Source organism: Paramisgurnus dabryanus, chromosome 15, assembly GCF_030506205.2.
Source record: "Paramisgurnus dabryanus chromosome 15, PD_genome_1.1, whole genome shotgun sequence".
In the NCBI taxonomy this organism is placed as follows: Eukaryota; Metazoa; Chordata; class Actinopteri; order Cypriniformes; family Cobitidae; genus Paramisgurnus; species Paramisgurnus dabryanus.
In genome coordinates, this window is record NC_133351.1 from 1490766 (window position 1) to 1517375 (window position 26610).

A 26610-nucleotide genomic window follows, 5' to 3' on the forward strand; every position below is an offset into this window, starting at 1 on the left:
CCCCATGAAACAAAAGTAGCAACCCCCCCCCCCCACTGTGATGACGTGAAAAGGCTTCTGATATGAAATAAGGCAGAATACATTCATCGAGAACTGATTGGACCATTGGATCATGTTGCTATTTGCTAATCGCTGTGATCTTTTCCTATCTGCCGTACCATATGACCAGAGGCCACATAAATAATGCTAATGCTAATGCTAATGCTACTAATACTAAAAATAATATTAATAATGAAGCTCACAGATAAGTCGTTTGTAAACAAAAAATATTCCCAAAGCAAATTACAGTTTTTCATTTCGACTTTAACTTATGATATAACTAAGTACTTGAGGAGAATTAGAACCAATAATCAAGTGTAGTAGTTCCTTTACAAAGAGTTGTGTTATGTTATAAAAATCTTTGTGATAGATGTGTATGTTTAGATGTCTTGTGTCTTGATCAAAGCTCTGTTAGATTATATATTATATTAGAAGGTTTGTTTGTTTTTATAAATAGCTTTTGAGAAATTCTTTATTTTGTATTCTGTATGTTGTTTCACAATATTAAATTGCTAAAAACATATTTTGTGTATTTGGTTTAATACAAAAAACACATTATTTTCCACATACTGCAATGCGATGCTAACAGGAGTTAACTTACAGGCTGTGAGTCCAAGTGGGAGGAATTATGATAATGTCGGTCTTTACTACATCACCAATCCCAGAAGTAAACTGTTGCCTACAATCCGTGTGTTAGTTGTAGTCCAAGAAATGTTTACTTTGGGGTTTGTACCTTTATCATTAACATGTACTTATAGTAAAGGAAATGTAATATCCTCAATCGGGCCATATATGTGCTCTTTAATCAATTAATATTTAACTGTCTGTTTAGAAACCTCATCGATTAATACAAGTATACCTTTATTGAAAGACTACTGAGAAAGAAATTTGTAGTTATGACACATTAATGGTATTTTAATAGCTTTTGCAACTTTATCAAATGACTGTTTTTGTTCATTATAAATGATGAGCAGCTCACCTGTGGTGAAGCATATGGCACTGAACTCAACACAGCAGCATTACAGCTTTGAAGATTTTAAAGAATATTTTTAATATATTTTGGGAATATTGTGGTACTTTTTTACAAATGTCTTATCTGTGAGCTTCATTTTTTTTCATGTGCCCTCTTAATCTTTAATTAAAAAGGAAAATCTCCTCCGCTCCTGGAAACGATCTTGCTTTACTTCTGGTCACTGACCCTACCTTTTTATTTCAGAAGCTGTTTCACTCTTATTTACGTCACCACGGGGAAAATAAGACGATCGCCACTTACATATCATGGTGACTTTATAATTCAAAGCCCAACAATGCTGTGTGACACCTGTTGTTATTTTCTGAAAAAGACAATTACAAGTGAGCGCGAGACACACGGGACGGGAGGCAATAAAGTTTGACCATAGTAAATAAATAGTAAACTTTTCTTACAAAAGCTTGCTTGTTTTTGGTGATGTGTGGTACTGACAGTAGATATTTGATCTGATGCGACTCTGTTGTGGTTTACAGGAGATCATCTGCTAGTGTGTGGTCCACAGAGGACCTGCTGTAATACAGTAATGGAGGAGAACTTCGGTCACAGGAGCACACGGGACTTTGATAAGCTCATAGATGACACAAGTGAGGATCTGAGGAACACATTTATGACCAGACATAAAAGGTTTGATGGTACGATTTGTTTATTAACATTCATGAAGAGCATGTTCTCACTTTCTGTTTCTGTTGTTTTATTTCATAACTAAAACATTAAGACACCTGCATTGGTTTCTTTTCTAAAATGGTTGTGCAAAGGTAATATTTCCATGAGGAATCATTGCAATAGCTTGCACACATCTGATTGACAGTAAATGTTTTATCAATGTCCATTAAATGTGATTTGTTACAAATAGTGCCCTGAAGCGACAGCTGAAGATACAGTATATTCATTCATTCATTATTTGTTGCTTTTTACATTAAGACAATGATTTTTAAAATCAATCTAAAAACATATATCATTTTATACATGTGTCACATGTATTGTTTCTGTATATGACTCAAACTGAAACAGAAAATCAGATTTTACTCCATCAGTCAGTTACATTTGCATTGCCGTTGGTTTGTTTTCTTTTTACTGATTTGGTTTCTAAATTAATCCATGCATTAAGCAATTCATTATTTTTACATTCATTCTGCAAACACTTATTTATTAAAAAGACACAGGGATCTGATTGAATTGGATTTATTGTATTTTGCCCATGTGTAACCCTGCTGGATCACAAAAGCAGTTATAAAGGTCTTTTTATTGAGATGAATACATCATATGAATAAATGAGCTTTCCATTGATGTATGGTTTGTTAGGATGGGACAATATTTGGCAGAAATACAACTATTTGAAAATCTGGAATCTGAGGGTACAAAAATATCAAAACATTTATAAAATCGCCTTTAAAGTCGTCCAGATGAAGTCCTTAGCAACACATTATTAAAGATGAATACATATATTTATGCTAGGAAATTAATGGTGATGGAACATGATCTAAAATAAAATATTTTTGGCATAAAAAATAGATAATTTTGACAATTCAATTGTCTACAAATATACCCAGACTTGTCCCCTGTCCTGTTTTCTTCACTTTGTATGGATGGAAGTAATTTAAGGAACCAGAATCAGTATCCAGCACTTCAACGATCTATTTTAAAGAGCATGCTGACTATGCATAATTGTTGTTACATATAAATTAAATTTAAAATAACTATGAGAAGTTATTAGTGTAACCCATCTTTATTCAGAAGTGTTGAGGGATTTAGTTTTCACTAACAAAATAGACTTTCTACATCCTTTACCCCGTTTATGATGACAATAAAAATTCTAATTTGAAGTGTTTTGTGCGTGTCATAAACAAAGTGCTTAAAAGCAAACAGGTTAGTAAATGGCTTCAAAATGAACAGAAAGAAATCTGAGAAGTGATGTCTATCATCTCAGGACACTGGTGACCCTTCACTTCAAGCTTATCAGATTTTCATAAATTGTATTTTTGAAGTGTTGTTTTAATAATCTGCCATTTTTTCTTAAATGTTTAAATGATTCAGCAACAGAATTAAAACAGCAGGAACTGTGAATCTGTAGAGAGACAAAGAAAAAACCTGAATGATGGTACAGTAGTGTGTGTGGTTACAGTATGATGGTCAAGCCATTTTGTTATGAAAATCTTAACTGATGTGAAGGCAAAAAATAATAAATGTAGTATATCCCTCTACGTTAGTTACTACGGACTTGTTTCAGTATTTAGAACTTTATATTTTAAGTATAATAGACACAGAAACTAAAAGTGGGTCCATGTTTTTATTGTTAAATGCTTCACACTGACTGTTTGCATCTCTTTTGGTTTGTCAGGTTTCTTCCTGGATTTGCTTGAGAACACGGAGCAATCTTTAAATGAGATGTTCATACGTACATACGGCAAACCCTACATGCAGAACGCCGAGGTCTTTCAGAGTTTGTTCACAGAGCTGAAGCGATACTACACAGGTGGCAACGTCAATCTAGAAGAGATGCTAAATGATTTCTGGACTCATCTTCTGGAGCGCATGTTCCAGTTACTTAATTCCCAGTATATCATCACTGAGGACTATCTGGAGTGTATCAGTAAGTACATAGAAGAGCTCAAGCCCTTTGGAGACGTTCCCAAGAAGCTAAAGTATCAGATTACACGAGCATTCGTCACAGCTCGTACCTTCGTTCAGGGCCTGATGGTCGGACGGGAAGTTGCTAACAGAGTTTCAAAGGTGAGCTCATAAACGAAAGGTGTTAACGGTTCTGTCAAACGGATTTATGGGTTTGATTTTATGAGTGAAAAAGAAAGGTTTACTTTACCTTTTCCAAGAAAGGAAAAGCAATGTTTAAATAGATCGACATGTTTGTATTCTTGACACAACTGAAGGTCTCTGCTTTAAAATCAGAGCATTGCATGTTTTTATATTTGGTCTCTGTTGATTTATTTCTTTAATGGACATATTTATGTACGTTTCAGAGAGCAATGTCTCAATTTTCTGAATGCCTTATATTTTAAGCATCAAATGAATGATCCGTTCAACCATCTCTTCACAGGTTAACATGAGCTCCACGTGTATCAACGGCTTGACTAAAATGCTGTACTGTCCTTACTGTAATGGCCTGACGACATTGAAGCCCTGTAAAAACTACTGTTTAAATGTTATGAAGGGCTGCCTGGCCAACCATGCTGATCTGGACCCAGAATGGAGCAAGTATATTGGTAAGATCATTTTTCAACCTTGAAACAAAAATGTCAAAAAAATCTGAAATATGAACTTACAACACAAAACACAGAATCACACAAACACAATCTGAAAGTAATGAAATTTTTTACTTTTAAGCTTTGTTTCTCTAAAGTGGAACCCAAATATTTAAAGGCATGTGTTAACTCTTTCCCAACCAGTGTTTTAAAAAAGTTGCCATGCCAGCACCAGCATTTAAGATTTACACAAAAGTGTAATGCGTTCCAGAAATGTATAAACATACAATATCTCAAATGAAAAAACAAACGCTCTGTTTTAAATGACCTTACATTTTTTTATTACCTCTCAAATATGGGTAGGTTTCTTTAAAAAAATACTAGAGAGTTGCATTTTTGTAAAGGACTTTTATTAGGAGATCAGATTCAGATAAATTGAATTTTTACTGGTTTTGGATCAGTGGATGCTTCAATGTTTTACAAGTTGGTTAAGAGCACCACCTTGTGGATAAAAGTGGAAATATGGATTGCCATAAAAACTCATCAATGGCAGGGAAGAGTTTTCTCTGAATTGACGAGATAACTTGTCAATGGCATGGAAAAAGAGTTAATGTCTGGTGGTGATTGACAGGTTCAGAGAGATAGTGTGTTTTCAATCTCATCTGAGAGTGCCTCATACTAGTGATGCGCAGGTCGGGTTTTTTTCCAACCTGTGGGTCCCACTTTTATTAAATGATTTGGCCCACCCTGCACCACTGTATCTATTTTTAACACCCACCTAGCGAACATTAAAAAGACATACTAAACATTGTAATGTAAGTCAAAACAGGATTTATTTCAGCCTACAAGTGCTTGGAAACAGCTATTAGATTACAGCGCCATGTCAACCGGCAACAACATTGGCTTAACCATAGAACCAGCATGGTCATTTAATAACAATAATACACATTTTCAACATGTTTGTATTCATCTCTATAGAACAAGGGTCTCCAACGTGGTGCCAAAGCACATTCTATTAACTCTTTCCCTGCCATTGACAAGTTATATCTCGTCAAGAGAAAATGTTTGCATAAACAGGGATGGGCAGTATTTCAAATACATGTATTTAAAATACGTATTTGAAATACAAAATAGTATTTTGTATTTTAAAGCCTTTGAAAAAAATGAAATGTAATTTGTATTTTAATACATTTAAGATGAGTATTTTTGTATTTTTAAAATACTCAAAATACTTTGAGGCAGTCAACCAGTCAGGGTGCTGTTTTCATGCATCAACTAGTTCACCAGAGTTCAGGTAAGCAAATATATCTGTGCAGCTTTAAGTGGGCAATAATTAAAATGTTGGAGTGGGAAAAAAGCAAGAGCGATTGCGTTATTGGGTGTGATGTGATTTGTGTTGTTATAACTGTCGCGAAAGGAGATTCAGATTCACACTTGCACGTTGGCAGGCAGTTTAATGCACGACTGAGAGAGTGTGAAACGCTGACAAATAGGCCTACACTTTTGACTTAAAGGAAAAACACAATTTTCCAATATTTTACTATGTTCTTACCTCAACTTAGACAAATTAATACATAACTATCTATTTTCAAAGCATGGAGGAAGAGCACTTAGTTTGCCGCATTTCGACCTCAGGGCACAGTAACATCTTAACAGGAGTGATGATGTTACTGCGCCAGACTAAGCGCTCTTCCGCCATACAATATAGTTCTCATTTTTCATCCACTTAAAAATCCACACGTTTTATTTTGTGCCACCATACTTACTCGTGTAACTACTCATGTAACAGTCTTTAAATAGGGAAAACATGCAAGTGTTTGGTGGCTTCTAAATACTTCCCTGTTTGGATTCTAAGGAATAAATGGGGTTAGGCTAAATGCTAACACATTCATGACACGCTGTGCAAAGATGAAGTGCACGTATTGAAAAAAGATAGGTATGTATTCATCCATCTAAGTTGAGGTAAGAAAATAGTAAAATACCGAAAAACTGTGGTGTTTTCCTATAAAGGCCCTTTCACACATGACTCGGCAAGTGGTGGAATCACCACACAGTTGCTGATTTCTTTTTAGCTTTGTGCAGTTGAAGCCTTGTTTACACTTTTGCAATTCGCATGGCTCTTCTCTACGGCGTGAACCTGCTGAACCTGCAGGCTCCTCAGTAAACCTACAAGACTTTTATGCTTGACGTGCGCTCCGTTGTATAATTCTGTGAAATGACAGATGGCGACTCGTGAGTAATTGTTCTCAAAACCATCAAAAAGCAGCGATGAGAGGAAGTAGTTTGCCGATTAATTTGTCAAACACTCGTCTCGTGAGAAGTTTGTAAATATGTGGATTTCTTCACATATAAACTGATTAGGTTGTGGGTCATTTTGACGACACATGAAAAAGTTTTTATGATGTTTTTATAAAACATCACTTTACTTGAATGGGTGTTCATAAGGCTGACATGACACATTCATAACCATGACATGACACGTTTCATAAATATGAAGGAGATTTTATTGACGTTTATGACTACTGTCATTAAGTGTCATTTGTTCAATTATGTCATTTTTATTGCAAAGATGACATTGTTTGAGATGTCTTTATGACAACTTGACATTAACCAAGACAACATAACTGACCACTTTTTGCCAGTGATACAAATTGAATTTGTCATTAAAATGTCATTAAGTGTTAATACTCTGTTAAATAGTTTTATAACAGCATCATGAATATTCTTCAGTTCATAATGTTTATTTGACCGAGTATTAATAATCAGAGATGGGGACTCGAGTTTGAGACTCGGACTCGAGTGCGACTTAAGACTCGACCCTCAAAGACTTCAGACTCGACTCGGACTCGAGCCGCGCGACTCGTGAACAATGTTTATTTTTAGGAAACGTCTGATGAGCTCGCTGTCATAGCTCCCTCAGTTACCTACAACCTGCCTACGACGTAACACGTGACGTATCTGCTCCGCGCGCGCGGCCACGAACATACATGTCGACTGTACCTGCAGGCAGCCGCTGCTGTGGCATTCATCTGAAGCTTTGGGTAGTGCTGTGACGGATCCGCGGTTCGGCTCGCATGCGATTTGCGGATTAATATTCAAATTTAATAGGGTAAGTTTGTCATTAACGTGTTTCTAAGGCTTGCTATTTTTTAAATGGTTAAACAATTTAACCGCAAAAGGCGCTCAAGTAAGCAGATTTCTGTTCGCACATGCGGTTAAGTGTGTCCGGTCCAGCTCCAGTCAGGTCCAGAGTTGCGCTACTTTGTGTCATACTGTAGTGTAGTCCATTAACATACATTTGCTGAATAGAGCAATGAAAAACAACGTAACGTTTTTATGTGAAGCGACTGCTGTATCTTCTTCCTGAAGCGCTGTTTGGAATTCGCCCTCTGCCTGTGTTTGAGCATGCGTTTAAGTGCCCTCAGTAGTGCACATACAGAGAGAAGTGTTTCAGAAGTTAAGCCAACATAAAATCTTTCTTTTCTTGACAAGGCACATACACGCAAAATGATCTCACAGTATTCTTTTTCTAATAATTTTTTTTTGTTTATGTCTTAAGAAACCAATCTGGGCTTATTTGTTCTTAATAAAGAGACAGTAACCTCAATTAACCTACTTAAATCTGTGTCATTAATGTTAATCAAACAACCCAAGACAAACAGAAAATCCCTTCTATTGCTCAAAAATAATAATAATAATATTTCATTTGTACAATTAAGACAGTGTTATTATCCATTTAATTTAATTTCTGTACCTAATTCTAATTTTAGACCTTACTTAATGTGCAACTTTGTTTTTTTTATAAATGTTTATAATTTCTTTATTTGTTATTAGAGTTTTATTTGTTACAACGAGACTTGAGACTTGACTTGGACTCGAGGTCAAAGACTTCAGACTTGACTCGGACTCGAGCTCAGAGACTTGTGAACATCTATGTTAATAATATTTGACATAGTATTAACACTTAATGACATTTAAATCACAGTTTAATGTAATGTTAACCCACAAAGCTAGGTAGTTTCTTAAGTTTGATAATTATTGTTCATGATTTATAATTTTATGATGTATAATTATAATTATAAGTTGTGTTGTATTGGTTTATGTCAAGTTGTCATAACAAAGATATCTCAAACAATGAGGTATGTTAAATAAAACGAAAGTTTCTAAGCAGTTGCACAAATCTAAATGCTTTTTGGCATGCAGAAATAGACCCAGATAGATTTCAGCATAATAGGGATACTTGCACTGAATCACCAATTTCACATGTATTTTGTGTATTTTCAAAATACAAAATACTGTATTTGTATTTAAATAAATTTTTCGACACAGTATTTTGTATTTGTATTTGAAATACATTTCCATGTATTTATGCCCATCTCTGTGCATAAAAACATGTTCCTGATGAACTGTTGATGAACTGAATGTTAATTTGCACTATGTTCCACACGATTATCCACTAGATGGCCCATTTTATAAAAAAACTGAAACCAAAAAGTTATTTACTAATTTTAAACAGGTATGTTTTGATAATCATTCCGAATCATGATCTATAACAAAATTCCACAAAAATGCAATTATTTCAGGTTTTTGCTAAAAAAAATTAAGAAAAATACTCATATTTAAAAGTTTATAAGCAGAGAAAAAATTGATGGGATGAAAGTTTTTTCAAGTTTAGTTTGTTTGTTTGATTGTTTGAAAGCAGTGGGTCTGTTTTTTCATTTGATATATTTGATTGTTTATATTTTATAGAAGAAAATTTTCCTGGAAGGCACTTTTTGAAACTTTTGTGAAAATCACAAAAAGCCTCAATTGTAATATTTATTACTTACATATTTTTTATATTAGCTTGGCTTATGCATTTTAACATATTAAACCATACTAAAACACTAACAATTATAATAAAATAAAATGAAAAATAAAAAAAGAGTAGACTTTATTAAAACGTATAGCCATCCAGGTTGCTTATCACACTTTGGCTGCGTCCGAAACCGCATACTGTATAGTAGGTACTGAAAAAGATGAAGTACCTACTTACTTGGCGTTAAAACAGTAGTTACTGTATAGTATGAATCCTGGAAGTATGAATGAGATTCGAACGTACTACATCCGCCATGTTGCTACATCACGTGACATACGTCGTCATCACGTCATGTCATTTCAGCGCGAAAACAGCCGCGTGCCTCTTCTTCTTCGTTGGATAACTCCTCGTCCGGGGCATCATGGGATAGTGAAGCGTCCATCGTATGCACACTGCAAAATCTAACCGGAAGTAATAGGTCATCCGGGTACTTTTCGCATACTGTTTTTTGAATACTATGTATTCGGACATACTACTCGCCTCGCCTACTGCTTTTTGCGTACTATATAGTATGTAGTAGGCGGTTTCGGACGCAGCATTTGTCCCGTATTGACTGCACCGGTCTTCATTTGTCCTGATTAGTTTGTTCTCACCTGTCTCTGATTTACTCCCTCATCACTCTGTGTACTTATACTCCCTGTTCAGTTACTCCAGGAGTGGGGAACCCTGGGTCCTGGAGGGCCACTGTCCTGCAGAGTTTAGTTCCAACCCTAATCAAACACACCTGAATTTCATTTCCAAGTGATCCTGAAGACTTTCATTTGATTTTTCAGGTGTGTTTGATTAGGGTTAGAAATAAACTCTGCAGGACAGAGGCTCTCCAGGACCAGGGTTCCCCACCCCTGAGTTACTCCTTCGTCGGTTATTGTAAATGTTACTTCGTGTACATGCTATGTCTTTGTGTTTAAACTTCAGTAAAAGCTTTTTGTTATGTGTATCCTCGACTCATCGTCTTCATTATCATAGAATGCTGACAGTTTTATTCATTGTGGTAGCCCTTATCTATAATAATATCTGTAAATGTGTTGCAAGGTTTCTAGCCAATAGGTTAATTTGCAACCCTAGTCCCTGGTCAGACCTTTCAAAAAAATAATTCAGATATATCGTTAAAAAAAAAGTGTCAATTACAAAATCATACAATAATTACATAATATACTAACTAGTGATGCACCGATGTATCGGCCGCCGATATTTATCGGCCGATTTTTGATGAATTTGAAACCGTCGGCATATCGGCAACAGCACGAGAAAGGCCGATACGGATTGTTTATTTATTAACTGCATAAAGAAATCCATTATATGCAAAAAATTAGTATATGTTGTTAATTCAATTCAATTCAATTTTATTTATATAGCGCTTTTCACAAAAGTCAATTGTTTCAAAGCAGCTTTACATAAATAGAAGCAGTGAAAAGTACAGAAAAACGACAGATAGCACAACAAAATACATGATAGCATGAGCAGTTAAATTTGCTGCGACTATGACTCAATATTATAAGTGCAGGTATTACTAAAGCAACGTCTAGAATTGTATTTAAATAAGTTTTGAGACACAGTATTTTGTATTTGTATTTAAATACATTTTTAAAATAAATGCTGAATAGCAAAAACCACCTTTGAAGGTTGTCATGCTGTCTTATTATATTTGTTTTCGCTTAATTTGTGCCTCTCTTATTATGTTGGTCAGTTGAATGTTAATCAGATCCAATCCATGTTCAGTAAAAATATTTTGATGCAGAAATAAACTAGCTAATAGACCAACTGTATAGTATTGTATACAAGTGTTTAATATCGGCATCGGCCAGAAGTTGTCTGTTTAAATCGGTATCGGCCCAAAAAAATCCTATCGGTGCATCCTTAATACTAACATAAACATTTCACAAGGTCATTACACAATAGAGCACATCACGTTTCCTTTATAACAATGTGATTTCCCAACCTTAATTTCCCTGCATCTCGTTTTGAATCTTCGCTTTTATTTCTCCATTTATTTTGTTGTTGTGGCTGGCGCAGGAGCTGCTTGGAGCTTTCGTGACGTGAGGTCAAAGCTTAAAGGACATCACTCAAATTACATTGCTACATAGGCCTACATATTGTAACTTTAAATGAAACGAATAAAAAAAAAAAAATGTATTCCCAAATATTTAATATAAGCAATACAGACGCAACATACATGTTTTTTATATTTTGTTTTTAATGACCTGCCCCATCCAACCCCGCAAATGAAGTGACCATTTCTTTACCTGCCCCAACCCGTGCATCTCTTCAGCATAGATCTGATTTAACACAGAGATGCATTAAAATGGATGCCGAGGATGACATTGGCATGTTTTAGATTAGTTTAGGTTTTAGTTTTAGGTGTGAATGAAGCCATGCATTAGAGCAGATTGCTGTTGCCATGACAATCAGCAGGTGTCTTATTTTCAGTCAGATGTGATCAATATATGGTCACTGTGCTGTGTCCATACACAAAGACCAGAGGATCAATTCAAAGTTCAGTGTGCAAAGAACTGCAAAAATCAAACACCATTCAGTATAAAAACATTTATTTCACGTCATATTTTGATTGGCAAGTATTATGAATGTAGAAATAGAGGAGATCCTCTAGACACAGAGATTCTGCTCTCAAAGCAAAAACAAAGAATTTCTCTTGCAGTTTATTCCAGGCAGATTTTGGGCATCATGTTTGGTTTACTTGGGCATTGTGGGACATTTCTCAAATTGTTTCCATATAGTGGTCTGTGCATGTGGAGATGACTTGCCTCAAAAACGTTGACCAGTTGCCTAGGGTGACCCTTGTTGAGAGAAACACAGCAAAAGTTCTCAGCAAACCTTGAATCATTCTGATTGGGGATTACTCTGTGTCTTTATTTCTGAAACATCAGACTCCTAAAACTCATTCACACAGACTTCACGATGAGACCAAAAAAGAGAAACATGTTGAGTTTATTTCCATGTTTATGCTGAACATGACTGGGATGTTTAAACAGAATTAAAATACCTCAAATAGCAGGAAAGGCTCATTTTAAAGCATTTGGGTTGTTATGGTTGCCAGGTAAAATTTGAGGATTTAACAAGGGTCAGGTATTAAGGGTCATGTGGGATGTAAGGGTCAGGTTTGGTTTATTTTTGATATCTACAAAATGTTTTACATATGAACAGATCTCAGCTCTGCTTTGTATTTACCGCGGTACAGAGAGAGTTTTCCTCTGAGTGACAGAAATAGATGCTGAGCTTCGGTCCATTCACAGACCTCCAGCATCATGCAAATATTTCTGATTTAAATTTAATGCTAATTTCCTCAACAAACGATTCTCTGTTGCGATTACTGGAAGGCAGAAAACTCTTACAAAACTTTCCAAACTCAGTGAGCAATAAGTAGGTCCAATATATCACTGTATATTCATTACATAAACAACAAATCAAAACTTGGGACACACACATGCACATTACTGAGGTTTTGCATGTCAGACGACATAAATAAAAGTCCTTACAGTATTCAGTGTCTTTATACTTTTTCAAATAAAACGTGCACTGTAAGAAACCATTGACTACTAAAATATTTGTCTGTCCAGCTTTTAAAGCGTCTCATTGTTTTTAATTAATGACAAACAATGCTTAATATTTTGAGTTTGACATACTAAAATAAATCTAAGTTCATTTGACTTAAGCGTATAAAATTTATTAAACTAAAACTTTCAAGTGACATTAACTTAAAATGATCAGTACATGTTATAAGGAATACACATAATCATTTGTGCTACACTAATCACCTGAACGGGGACTTCACAAAATTATTATTTACAACAAAACAACATTTATAAATATAAGAGCTCAAACCTCTATGACATCTTATTAACAAATATTTAAGTTTACTTTCATGAACCCGGTTCAGCACAATTTATTGCATGTGTCAAAAAAATTTGTAAATTAATTGTCAAAATTACTACAATTTTTTTTAACTTAAGTTTAGTGAACTTGCTGGAATTAAACTGTACTCTTGTTTTCACATTACTTTAAATTACAACTTTCCTCCAATTTTTAAGTAAATTTAACATGTCTGTGTTAAAAAGCTTTATAAAAGTTCTCGGATGATGTTTTACCAATTTTTCCTGAGATTACATCTCCGAACTCAACTTTTTTTACATATAAGAAAATTCATACATATGCATAATTTCTAGATCTACGAATGGCATTTAAAAAGTGTAAGAAAGAAAATGAATCTGTTGCATCTAAATGTTTGACTAGTAGTTTTGTTTCTTTAACTAGTTTCATTTGAATTGTTTATCTAAATTTTCTTCAAACTTTAGCAGGTCAGGACAAAAATCACAAATACACGTTTACTCACCTTCATTGTGCAATTGTAGGCCATTTTAGTGCCCTGTAAAGGGTTAAATTAATTCATTTAAATATGTTGGTTAATCCAGTTGTATTTTGTATATAAATGCATGGAGACATTTTTTCTTTAAATAACATTAAACAGTGTTTTAATCAAAATCCAAAATATTTCTCTGTACTTTCTAATTTTTCTGAATTTCAATTAAAAAGCTTCTTTAAGTTTGTTTTTGTCATAATTTACATTCAGATTTATCAGCGTTACCATTTGACAAACACACAAATTAGTCTTGCCCTTTCTCCAGTCCTTTGTTACCAAAGTGTAAACAGATCCTTATTGATTTTATTTGCTCATTTCTTTTTAATTGCATGATTTGTTTCATTAGGTAACAGGATCCAGCCACAACTTCACAATTCATGAAAATTCAAGCCCGTAACACTTCCTGTGCCCTGAAAAGACCTCCTCATGAATAAGAGATGAGAGATGATAGAAAACGACTCCTTTATTGCAGAGGTCCGACCCAAAGAGATTAAGAGCCCTAATGATGGAAAATGAGGATGATTCTGAAAAGAAATGACCTTAAGTTGCCCAAAAACACCAAATGTCATCATTTACAAATAAAAGTTTGTGTAACAGCTCACAGATTCATAAATATACAACAAAAAATTAATCAACTGCATCAATCAGATGGTTATTTTAAAAATAAAAATGTATTTTATTCTGCACATGAATGATCACACCCGCAGAACCCATTGAGAGAGGTTTAATAACAGCTGTTTGATTTAAGCGATCTCACTACGCCTCACTGGAGATCATGGGGTTAAACAAACACAAATTTAGTAATGACAGAGCGGCTGAACGTGGCCACCGATCCAAGTGTCATCTAGAAACGCTTAATAGCTCGCAGATGTTGTCTGGATAATGTTGGACAAGAGAAACCAACTCATTCATACCACTGTCTGTGCCATTTTTATTCTTGAGCATTGAGAATGATATAAATTTGATAAATTCTAATTTATTTATCAATGTTTTAGATTTTTAGTCTTTTTTTATCAGGACACCTTTTCCATTTCTTATCTTTTGTAAAGTTAACTGAAATCTATAATATGTTTAAGATTGATGTTTACTTCACCTCACTGGAGTCATGCTGTCTAGCCAGTGTATTATTAAAACTGTATGATGCCAACTCACTCAGCGTCTCCGTGCCCAGCTGTTGAGTCTCTCCAGATCATGTTTGGAGGTTTTTGTGGCGTTTGGATCTTTAAACACCGAGTCCATGGCTAAGAAAATAGATGTTGACAAAAATGAATGTTTTCTTCTCTCATATTTGTGGACGATCTGTTGCCACACCCGTCATGTTGGCTGGCATTAAGAGGGCCTCTGGAAGCATTAGACATCATCGCTTTATCTTCCCATCCATCCCTGAATAGACCGCTCTTTTTTCAATTTTTTCACTTGTTAAAGAGCGAATCTCAAAATCTCATATGAACTGGTTGGGGTATAACATGAAATCCCAAATATAAATGATAGAGATGCACCAATATTACACTTTTCTGCTGATATCACTGATGGATTATTTTCCACTGATACCAATTATTTAGACTGATATCTGCCGATACCGATAGTTATTTTAACTTGCATTAACCAAATTCTGATTCATATAAGACTATTAACTCTTGCCTTGCCATTAACAAGTTATTTGCATAAAAACGTTTGCATTAAAAAAATGTGTTCCTAATGAGGTTTTGTGTTAATCTGTAATACCGTGATTATCCACCCAATTTATAAAAAGTTGAAGCAATATTTACTACTTTTAAACTCTCTATACTTGATAATCGTTCTGAATCGGATCTCTAACAAAATTCCTTAACAAAAATGTAATTTTCAGCTTTTTGCTAAAACAATTTTTAGAGACAAAAATACCCATATTTAAGAGTTTATAAGCAGAGAGAAAAAATATATATAAATAGGTTTTTTATTGCTCATTTGAAAGCAGAGGGTCTGTTCTTTCATTTGATATAATTGTATGTTTATATATTTTTTGAAGAAAAATTTCCTGGAAGGCATTGTGAAACTTTTGTGAAAAAAAAATTCTGGCCGGCAAAAAAGAAATGGCTGGCGGAGAATGAGTTAATATTGAACATTAAACTACTCACAGAGCTCAAATTCATTGCATTTTCCTGTTTTCTTTTGATTGACAAGATCTATCGGCATGAAAAATTGCTTTTATCGACCAATACAGATTATTGGATGATATACATCAGCCCATCTCTAATAAATGGGTTTAGGCTATACTGTTAATAAAATTAAATGATGCAATTCACTTTCAGAAAAACTAAAAAGCTTGATACCCTTTTTAAGAGGAACTAATATGCACTCTTTAGGTGCAAATGTGTATTTTTTTAAAGGCTCTTGCCCCAGTTACACATTTTGTTAGTTTTTTCTGATAATAAAAATCTACTTTCTTCAGGAGAATTTTGTGATTTGGTTTATATAATATGACATAGACGTGTCTTTATCCATAAGGTTTTGGTCCAGTTGACTACAGGTAGACTACCAGGAGGCATTCACCCAACACAAGATTTCTCCGTCTTCTATAACCTTCTCATTTTCCTTCCATGTTGTGTTTTGACAGATGCCATGTTACTCGTGACAGAAAGACTAGAGGGACCTTTCAACATCGAGTCGGTCATGGAGCCAATAGATGTAAAGATATCAGAAGCGATCATGAATATGCAGGAGAACAGCGTGCAGCTCTCTTATCAAGTATGTCTTGTATTTTTTACCCCCTCTGCGTTTTGTCCATAACGATCGCATGGTGATATCAAGTCCTATAGAAGCAAACAAGCCTAGAATTTAGCCATCTGTGGGTTTTACTGGAGTTAGGTCCAAAACCCAAAGCCCGTCATGCCAATTCCAGTCTTATTTTTAAGAACATATTTGCGGCTGGTCAGAAATGCGCAGCTTTGTGCCGAGGCCAGTAAACGAATCTCGTACATCTCTGCATTCTGACTCGGTCACTGTGTGTTGATTTAAACACAAAATATCTTCATGCAATTAACTGGCATGAAATGAAAAGTGTTATCCAAGTTTTGGCTTTTTTAAATGATGATTATTCTTTGTTTGACACATTCACAAAGGTTTACTATTTTGCTTTTTAAGCATGCATGCCATTTTTATGACCTTCAGCTATATTTAAATAAAGTACATAGACATCAATCAGATGTCCAAAGGGATTACAGCCTCTAAAATAAAGCTGTAACCAAGTATTTAGGATTAAGGAGGTGCAAATGTTCAAAAGAGGATTATGTTGAGTTTTGGGGGGTCTGTGATGCTACCGTCCTGATTACTCTGTAAGAAAATAATGGTGTTCAAGAATAAATCTAATTATGGACATCATAAGTCCAGCTAACATGGACGTGTCCATTTTGTCTTATTCATTACTTTATTTGGGATATTTCTGGTGACTGAGAATAGCAGGTTCCCATCATACAGATTTCTTTCTGTTCCTCAAAGTAACTCGATACCCTCACAGCTGTACGCAAGCGGACTCTCTGAACACATCCTCTCCGTGTAATTGCAGGTTTTTCAAGGTTGTGGACAACCAAAGCCTTCAGGAATGAGCAGAACTGCCCGCGGTGTCCAGAACACGTTCAGCGGACGCTTCAGCCCCTACAACCCTGAGGAACTTCCGACCACTTCTGCCGGTAGTCGCCTGGACCGCCTGGTAAGACGGGAATATACAGTGACTGTTAAATACCTCGCAGTAGACACAGGCCCTGTTCCAAAACCTAATGAGCTGACATGTTATAGCTTCAGCTGAACTAAACCTAACCCTCTGATTTAAAAGACTTTATATGGCCTCTAAAGATCCTTGGACACTTTCGTCATCCTAAAATTTTGCCAGGCATAGAAACCTCTCACATAAAGCCCAGTGCGCATGAATTAATATGTTGTGAAAAAATATTAGCAAAAAAGATAAAATGGGGGGGGGTACTCTTTAGCACTACGAATAGATGAATGACAAAAGCAGCAAGCTTAGTTAACTTGAGAACAATACTGTATAATCCCTCGTACACCCTTTGTTTTGAAAACAGAATACAAGCTGTTTGGTGATCATTTGCCACAATCTCTCTTTATATTCTGTCTCTTTGTTTTCTGTTCTTTGTGCCGTGAACTCGTCAGACTTGGCTCTAAATTGTCCAGAAACTTCTCAAAAATGCTACAGTTGTGAAAACACCGATAATTTTTCATCAATTTACAGTCATTGTGTGTAAACATGATTGACACAACATGAAGTTGTATTAATTTTTAACACACGGAAATTTTGGATGAGAACTATGCAAACTTCTTAACTAAAAAAAAGAATATTTTTTAATATTATCTTATGAAGTGAAACACGTTATCCATCCTGTTTGAGTTCTTCCCTTCTTTGTATAGATTTAGTTTGAATATCGGAGGGGTCAAAGTGTCAACTGTACATATGTTTTCATTAATCATAGTATATATTTAATTTATACTCGTTTCCCACCATTGATCTCGTCAATTAAGAGAAAACATTTCCCTGCTAATGACGCTTTCCTGACAAGTTTTTATGGTAATCTGTAATTCCGGTATTATCCATTAGATACTAAGGCAAAAACTAAATTTTCAACATTTAAAACTCTGTTTGTGTTTTGATAAACATTCTGAATTTGATCTAACAAATTTCCTTTACAAAAATTAATTTTATTATTTTTGTAGAAACCTACCCATATTAACTCTTTCCCCGCCATAAGAGAGAACACTTCCCTGCCAATAACAAGTTTTTACAGCAATCTGTAATTCCGCTTTTATCCACCAGGTGGAACCAAACTTATAAAACCCGGACGTATCGCCCTTAGTGCAAACAGATCTCCATCAAAACTCACAAATATGCAAATATCTCAGCTTTTTGCTCAAAATTTTGTATTTTTGAAGAAACCTTCCCATATTTGTATGTAGGTGATATATTGTATGTTTATATATTTAAAGAACATTTTCTGGAAGGCCTTAAACTTTTGTGAAAATCCTAAAAAAAAACAAATGCTGGGGTTGCTGGCAACTTAAAAAGAAAAACAATGTTAAGAGGTTATAAAAAAAAACAAAAGAAGAGACGATGAAATTTTTTTTCCGTTTTGTTTGTTTATTTCTTTAAAAGCATAGGGTCTGTTCTTTTATTTGATATATTTGTATGTTTATATATTTATAGAAGAAAATTTTCCTGAAATGCATTTGGTAAACCTTTTGTGTAAATCATAAAAAAATGCTGGTGGGCAACTTAAAAAAAAAGGCTGTCAGGGAATGGGAAATGATACCTCCCCTTGTTCCTTCACCCTTGAGTGTTTCCCAACTGCTCCTTTATTTATTTTCACCCACATAACTATCAAAAGAAATCAACAGCAAAAATATGATTGTCTTAACTTAATCTATATTAATATCAACACATTTATCTCCATTAATATCACTTTTGAAATACTGTATGCTTATGTGGTCAGTATGTTTTAATAGACGTTAATGCGTGCATGTGTGATATTTAAATCATACAGCTCAAGTTTTGAGCAGACAGGTAAAACTGATGGCAGATGCCCTTTTTACGTTGATGCCAGAATATTTGCCCTACATTATGGACTGAAAATATTGCTTACACGGGTCAGGTTTGTACATTGTGGTCCGGATGTTATTTTCTCCAGCTGAAAATGTATATAAAATATTTCTCTTTCTCTCATTCTTTTAAATGCTTGCCAGAGGATTGTATGGACAGCCATGCAACACAGCGTAAGAGTTTTGTTTCTTTGTGCACCCAGTAAAAATGTTTAACTTGTGAAACGTCTCATGATGGTCTGACATTGGAGAAATGTCTCATCCAGTAGATCTGCATTAAAGGAATCTCTCACCTTACCAATCAAAATCTGTTTATGTTAATGCTAAAGGGTTAATTGTGGTAACACATGGTGTACTACTGCATCACTCCAAGCTGTATTTATCTTAACAGTGTAATGTCATGCTTAGCTTATATCTGAAATATGCATTACATATGGATGATGTTGTAAAATCTCAGCTGTGTTGCTGTATCAGTATTCACAGAATTCAGAAACTGAGGATTGAGAAAGTGTTTTTATGTGAGCGCATCTCTCGGGAGGTGCTGCATTACTCCGGATGATGGCTGTGATTTCTCCGCTGCATTTACTAATGGTTTCAGGTCCTGAAGGGCCACAGTCATTAATGATCATACAGGGTCAAGTGGATGAAAGCTGGGGTACTCTTTCTATGCTTAACTCTGACATGCACAGCATTAAAAGACATTAACCAAAGCAGTTATGTCTTTGAAAGTATAATTTACAGTCAAGTCTTCATTTGAAATGTCGTATACTGAACAAGGAGCCTCCTGCTTTTGTGCACAGCACCACTTGTGTTGTGTGTATATTGTTGCATCTGTAATTGCAAATTATCTAAGGTCTGGTTTTGTCTATTTTCCATTTTAGAAATTAACAGTCAGGTTAATAAACATTCAATCCTCTTTGATATCGAGTCTTGCTTGTTCGATGGGAAACCTGAGCAGTTGCACAGATTTAATCATGTGGATGATAAATTGCTGGGGATTTATGCAACCTGATGCGGCTGGATGCATGACATGATCTCATGAGCTCTTGTTAACTCTATTATAGAGGTGGAAATTAACTAAACATGATGCTTGATTGTATCTGCGACGTCTTTTCTGCTAATTTGGTGCCTGATGTCACAAAAGCTCAGGATACAAAAACAGCATAAATGACACTTCCAGGGAGAAATCACACGAGCACATGTTGAGGATCACAGAGGCCCATTTTTGTAATTGATTACCTACAGATTTCAGACTTTATACTGGTAGTGTGAATATGCACACACGTCACTCTTATGTCTTGTCTTCTCTATATGAAATCCTACACATGAATGTTTAAAAAACATCTTCGCTCAAGGTGTGTAAATGCCCAAATGTGTTCACATTTTAAGACTCTGATGCAAGACTTATTTATAAGATTACTATATTACAGATCCTCCACTTCCATTCTCTTAAATAGCAATTTCTTTCTTTTCATTTTCTTTATGAATGACTCTTTTTTTTTTCCTTTTTCTCTTTTTCAAGCTTTTCTTTCTTACATTTTACTTTATTTTCCCTTTCCTTTCTTTCCCATTCTCTCTATCTTTTCCACCACACAATCTCAGTTTGTCTTTCATCAGAGAGCTTCAAACAGAGAGTTTATAAAAGCTTTTGGAAATTAGAAACACCTGCTGATACTGATTACCTCCAGCCACATTAATTCATGCATTAGCAGCCTATGCAATTCCCAACAGCACCAGAAGAGGGAGACAGAGAGATTTTGTGTTTGAATTTTTGTTCTAATTATGTTTAATTTTTATAACTTACTATTTCACTATTCACTTGGGACTATATGCTTGTACTTTTACTTTTATTTGCACTATTTCTATGCAACCCAGCTGCAAATGCTTTGGAGAGATAGATGATATTAAATGAATCAGTTGTAATGGATTAATAGAATGTGGAAATGTGGTGTGTGTGTGTTGTTATTCTGGCTTTTAAATACATTTACATCAGATTTTTGTTTCTCAACTGAAAACTGTTTAAGACTCTGATTTAAAATGGATTAGTTGTTTACTAATGAATACAATGGCTGCTAAATTATATGAGAGTATAAATACAAAGCTATAATTTCCTATCATTTATTGTTGGTCTAAAACAGTGCTTCTTGTTTTCATTTTATCTGGTCAAGTTTTTATTTACTCAGCTGAAACTCACCATATATACATTATAGATCTGCAGGATCGTAATGATCACTCTCAAGATAAAGTGCACAGAAATAAACCTGGTGAAGACAGATTTGTTTATATAGAGACTTTAAGATGTATTCTGTGTTGATTACAGCCTGACAGAAAAGTTTGTCATGTGTTCAATGATAGTCAGCGTGTTAAAAGATAAAGCTGTTTATGGTCACAAATGGGATGTTGTTTATTTACACTCAATTTGTGCTCCAGCCGCTTTTTTGGCCGCCATTTTATTTTTTCGAACAATCACATTCCCCATGCGCACACACACATAGAATTGTGGGACAAGATCTCAGGAGTCAGGAAGTAAACCTAACATTGGATTCGGACATGCCTTGATGCTTTCCTGCCTTGGAAAGCTGCCGCAGAAGGCAGTAATTTAGAGTTTTCAGACGCAGCCTAAATGTCGCCTTTACTACGGCAGTTCATTGGAACGAATGTGTCAAATAGAGCCGCCATCTTGAAACAGGGCAGCCCCTCCTCTTTAAAGGCGTTCTAAGCAAATCTGCGAGACGTTTTTGTTGACGTTTGAATTGTTTTCAAACAGACGGAGCGTAGCTAACTCCTCCCCCTCCCTTCCGTGCTTTCATGAACGCGCCCAATCCCCACCCCCAAATCTTTCTTGTCGTTTATTGGTTGAAACACTTTGTTATGGTTTCTGTTTGTAGGTTTGGCCACTATGTTGTTATTGCCGTTTGTGAAGCCGGGGCTGTCTACAGAGATCGCGTTGTCTACAGGCAGCAAGCAGATAGTGAGGAGATGTTTGCTGTATGTAACAAAAAATGTTTTATGGTCTAAAACGCGTCAATTCGCTTAGAGCACCTTTAATGCATCAGCGTTAATGTAGGCAAAGTTGTTATGAAAATAAAATCACCATAAATTGTCATATGCGACTTTTCCAACGGTCAGAGATGTATTTAGCACTGATTTTTGATATTAACTCTTTCCCCACCAACAACGAGTTATCTCGTCAATTAATAGAAAACATTTGCATAAAAGTGTTCCTGATGAGTTTTTATGTTAATCTGTAATACCGTGATTGTCCACTTAATGGCGCACAATTCATAAAAAACAGAAGCTAAAAAATATTTCTTAATTTTAAACGCTGTGCATGTTTTGATCATTGCTCTGAATTTGATCTCTAACAAAATTCCTTCACAAAAATGTAATTATTTCAGCTTTTTGCTAAGATAATATTTTTTTAAGAGTTATCTCATCAATTAGGGGAATAATTTTAATGCCAATTATGCTTTCCTGGTGAGTTTTTACGGTAATCTGTAATTCCAATATCATCCACTAGATGGATTTATAAAAAACTGAAGCAAAAGCTAATTTAATTATTTTTAAACTCTGTGTATGTTTTGATAATTGTTCTGACATAAAAAAATATTTCAGCTTTTTGCTCATAATTTGATATTTTTGAAGAAACCTACCCATATTTAAGAGGTTATAAAAAGAAATGAAAGATAGGGTTACATTTTTTTATTGTTTTGTTTGAAATCAGAGGGTCTGTTCTTTCATTTGATATATTTGTATGTTTATATATTTTTAGAAGAACATTTTCCTAGAAGGCATTTTGTGAAAATCACAAAAAATACTAGCGGGCAACTTTTTTTAAACGGCTGGCGGGAAATGAGTTAATGTATCTGTGATAGTAAAATCTTAGTTTGTATTTGTTGTTAATATGTTTGGCAGTGAAAGAAAGTGTTGGCCTTTGAAAGCTCCAGCTGTAGTTTATTTTTGTCAATGAGTATCATTGCCGCTCTATTATGATTTCAAGAGTCCACGCGGGCAGCCCAGTGAAAAGTTTGGATAGTGATTACTTTAAAACCAGCTCGAATCAACATGTTTCCCATACAGTCTATTTGCTTGTAGTCTGGAGGTAAATAGACCAAAGTATAGAAACTTAAAAGAGTTTCATTAATATTCTGTCATCTGTGCACACTGGGTGACAGTGATTTAAAAATAAATTCATACATAATTAACATCTGTGTGCACTTTATCACAGCGCATTTAAAGAACTATTATAAAACGGGCAGTTCTGGTTCTTCATTCTGATTGGTTGAAACGCGTTCTAAGCCGTGATAAAATATACCGGTAAACCCACGGTTCAGACCACATTACATAAGTATCACTGCGCCACTGTTACTGCGTATTGATTTATGAAAATAAACACCACAGTCTTAAATCATATTTTTAATTTGTCTACAATTGCACAATTAATGGCGATATCCAGATGAATGTCAATAAATATTGTTGAGTAATCTCGTCGATAAAGAGAAAACGTTGTCTGAGGATTTTATAACTCAAGTTCACACGTCCGCTATTATCCACTGGGTGGCGATCTTACCCAACTTAAACACTGACGCATTCACTGAAAACACCGTGTAGTACTGTTCATGGCTCCGTCTGAATCTGATCTCATACTAAAGTTCTTCACAAAAATGGAATTATCTCCGCTTTTAATAAAAAAAATTTGAGAGGTGATAAGAGATCAAATGAAGGTAGGATGAAATGTTTTTTTGTTTGTTTTTGTTTCAAAGCGGATGGTCTGTTCTTTCATTTGATATTTTATGTTTATATAAAGAAGATAATTTTCTGGAAGGCATTAAACTAAAACTGGGTGGCAACTTAAAAAAAAAAACCGCTGACAGGGAAAGAGTTCAGCATGCTTCCAAGCATATTTGATCATCACTTCAACAGTTGCACGATATAAATGTTAATGTTTAAATTAGATGAATGGTGATTTATAAAATAAACACCACAGTCTTAAATCATATTTTCATTGTGTCTTTGCTGTGTCTGTGTTGGTTGGGAACTGCGCTCTGTTTCAGTCACACTTGATTCTGAGGAACTACTTTGTTTGGCGGAAGAGTAATATTTGTACTAATATAATTACAACTTTTTGGGGTTTTATTTTATAAAATCCCGCTAACGTTATGCATATGAAGTAACCGTTTTATAAACGCAATAAACCCCTCGAAGCGTTGGGTTACCAGTGCATTTTGGGTTGGGTTACTCCGCTTCGCGTCGTGCCTAACAACGCCCCTTAGCTGTTATAAAATGCACTGGTAACCCACTGCTTCTTGGGGTTTATTGCTTTAATAAAAGTGGACTGACTGTGGAGTATGAGGGATTTGGTTCACATGATTGTGTTGAGACTGCGCTCCGTCTCAGGTATCATTTTATCAAACAGGAAAGAGTTGTGGATATGAAACTGCAGAAAGTACAGCCTGCTTTGTGAAAACGCACACGCTTGTCATCGATGACAGAACATCTTGTACTTTGCCCAGCAGCAGTTTAGTTTTACACACAACTTTTTAGGCTTTAGGTTAGTTTTAGTTAAAGGTGCATTGTGTAATCTTTAGGAGTATCGTGTGTATTTTTACGTAAAGTGTTATTGTACCAAATGTACATTTACTTATGTTTAAATACAACCTGAAACGTATAATATTGACGTATTGACTAATATGTTAATTACTACATACAGATTTGTACGTATTCCTATTCATAAATATTAAAATTGCGGGCATTGTTGTTTCTTATTAATGACATGTTTTCAGTCAATTTTCTACATATTTGTTTAAGACCGTTTACTCATTTACCTAATAAAATGTTCATGACTTTCAGAAAATAACACAATATTAAACAAGACTTCACTTTAGAACATTAAACTGAATAACATTTCTGCAATCATTTAACCATTTTGTAATATTTAGTTTGTTTGCCATGACACACAAACCATGTTTTCTCCAATGCAACAATAGTTACACCAAAACACAACATAAATTCACAAAAGATATTCATTTTATTCATTTGCTGTAATCCACATCTTTAAAATTCATACGATTGCGAGGAAACGATCAGCGCCTGTAAACATCAAATCTTGTGTTTGTTATGAATTCAAAATTAAATACTCAAGAAGCTTCATAACACATTGCTTTACAGCACTGATATCAAACACTTATTGGCTCTTGCGTGCTACATCACAGATTTGCGACATTTCCATTTTTCAGTCACTGTACATTTAAATTTGAAATGTGCGCCTTGACAGACAGAAGCTGCATTAACGGTCCGGGTGGGTTAATAACTTTATACTCAGGGGTGCACATAACTGGTGCGCAGGTGCGGATGCGCGATTAAAATCAAAAATGTGAACCAGACATTCCTGTAAAAGGCGCTTTTGTGTACTGCTGGAATTTTAGGGATTGCTCCGTGCAACATTGGTAAGATCTCCTTACTCACGTGTTGTTTGAAGTTTTGTTTGCCCAAAACGATCCACGATCCACATCTCAAGGTTCAGACAGCTTGCTAGTAACTGACAGGCAGCGCGCAAATTCCAACTGAGTTTGTTTTCTTGCACTTGAGCGGACATTTTTAAACTAAATAATCTCATGCAATGATTATAGTAGTTAAAGTCTTTTACATATTAAATAAATACAAGCAGTTGAGAAAAAAATGTGTGTGTAACATTGTATTGGATCCATGCATTTAAAGTGACATTACACCCATTTTTTGAGTATAATCCTGATGCTGTTTTGAATATTTATCAAACCACAGCACAAAAAAGTTATGTGCACCCCTGTTTATACTTATGTACTTCATAAACTCCAGAGAGGGCCGTGTTAATACTACTTATTAACAGTGAGACCAGGAACAGTGAATAAACATAACAATATGATGAGTGGTGTATAAAGACCTAAAATAATGAACTGTATTTTTATGTTCTTGGAATGAGCCGTTTTTATCTTCATACACCGCGGGTCCACCTACATGGAAGTCGCTGTCATGTTTCTACAGTAGCCAAAAACGAATAAACCGTGCTCTACATTTCGTCACTACGTTGTCTCAGACAATGACGTGTTTGTCCTGTGGTGGCTACCGTAGCTTCTCTATGCATTTCGAAAGGGAGGGGTGAGCTGTGGACTTTATCTAGACAACTTGAGGCCGTTAAAAATCCACACAGTGGACCTTTAAATAATATAACTTGATCGAGAGTCATTTTTTGTTTACTTTCAGTATGGCTGTGATTGCTTGTTATTTATGTCAGATTATTAACCAGAATAAACTGCAATGTGAATGAAACCTCATGCAGACAGCCAAACATTTGTTTGTGTTTGATTGAAATAAAAGATCTGAGTACTCTACTGTTGTAATGGTGTGCAGTGCTCTGTGTGTTTCAGGCAGAGCTCTTCTGTATGACTTTAGTTGTCTCATATCGACCGACTCACCTTGTCACTTATCAGACACCAGCAGCAGGAGTTGATCTGACCTCTCTGCTTCACTATAGAGACAGTCATCTATTACA

General features: G+C 35.1%; 1 protein-coding gene across 1 annotated transcript in view; it reads left to right on the top strand.

Annotated features, from left to right (window-relative positions):
• The window catches only part of gpc6b (glypican 6b), a 36216-nt gene that overhangs the window by 4380 nt on the left and 5226 nt on the right, over nt 1-26610 (top strand). Inside the window, exons 2-6 of the mRNA XM_065252376.1 lie at nt 1543-1701; nt 3408-3799; nt 4122-4287; nt 16096-16226; nt 17044-17187. Coding sequence (XP_065108448.1) covers nt 1543-1701; nt 3408-3799; nt 4122-4287; nt 16096-16226; nt 17044-17187 — 992 coding nt within the window. The remainder of the gene's footprint in view (nt 1-1542; nt 1702-3407; nt 3800-4121; nt 4288-16095; nt 16227-17043; nt 17188-26610) is intronic.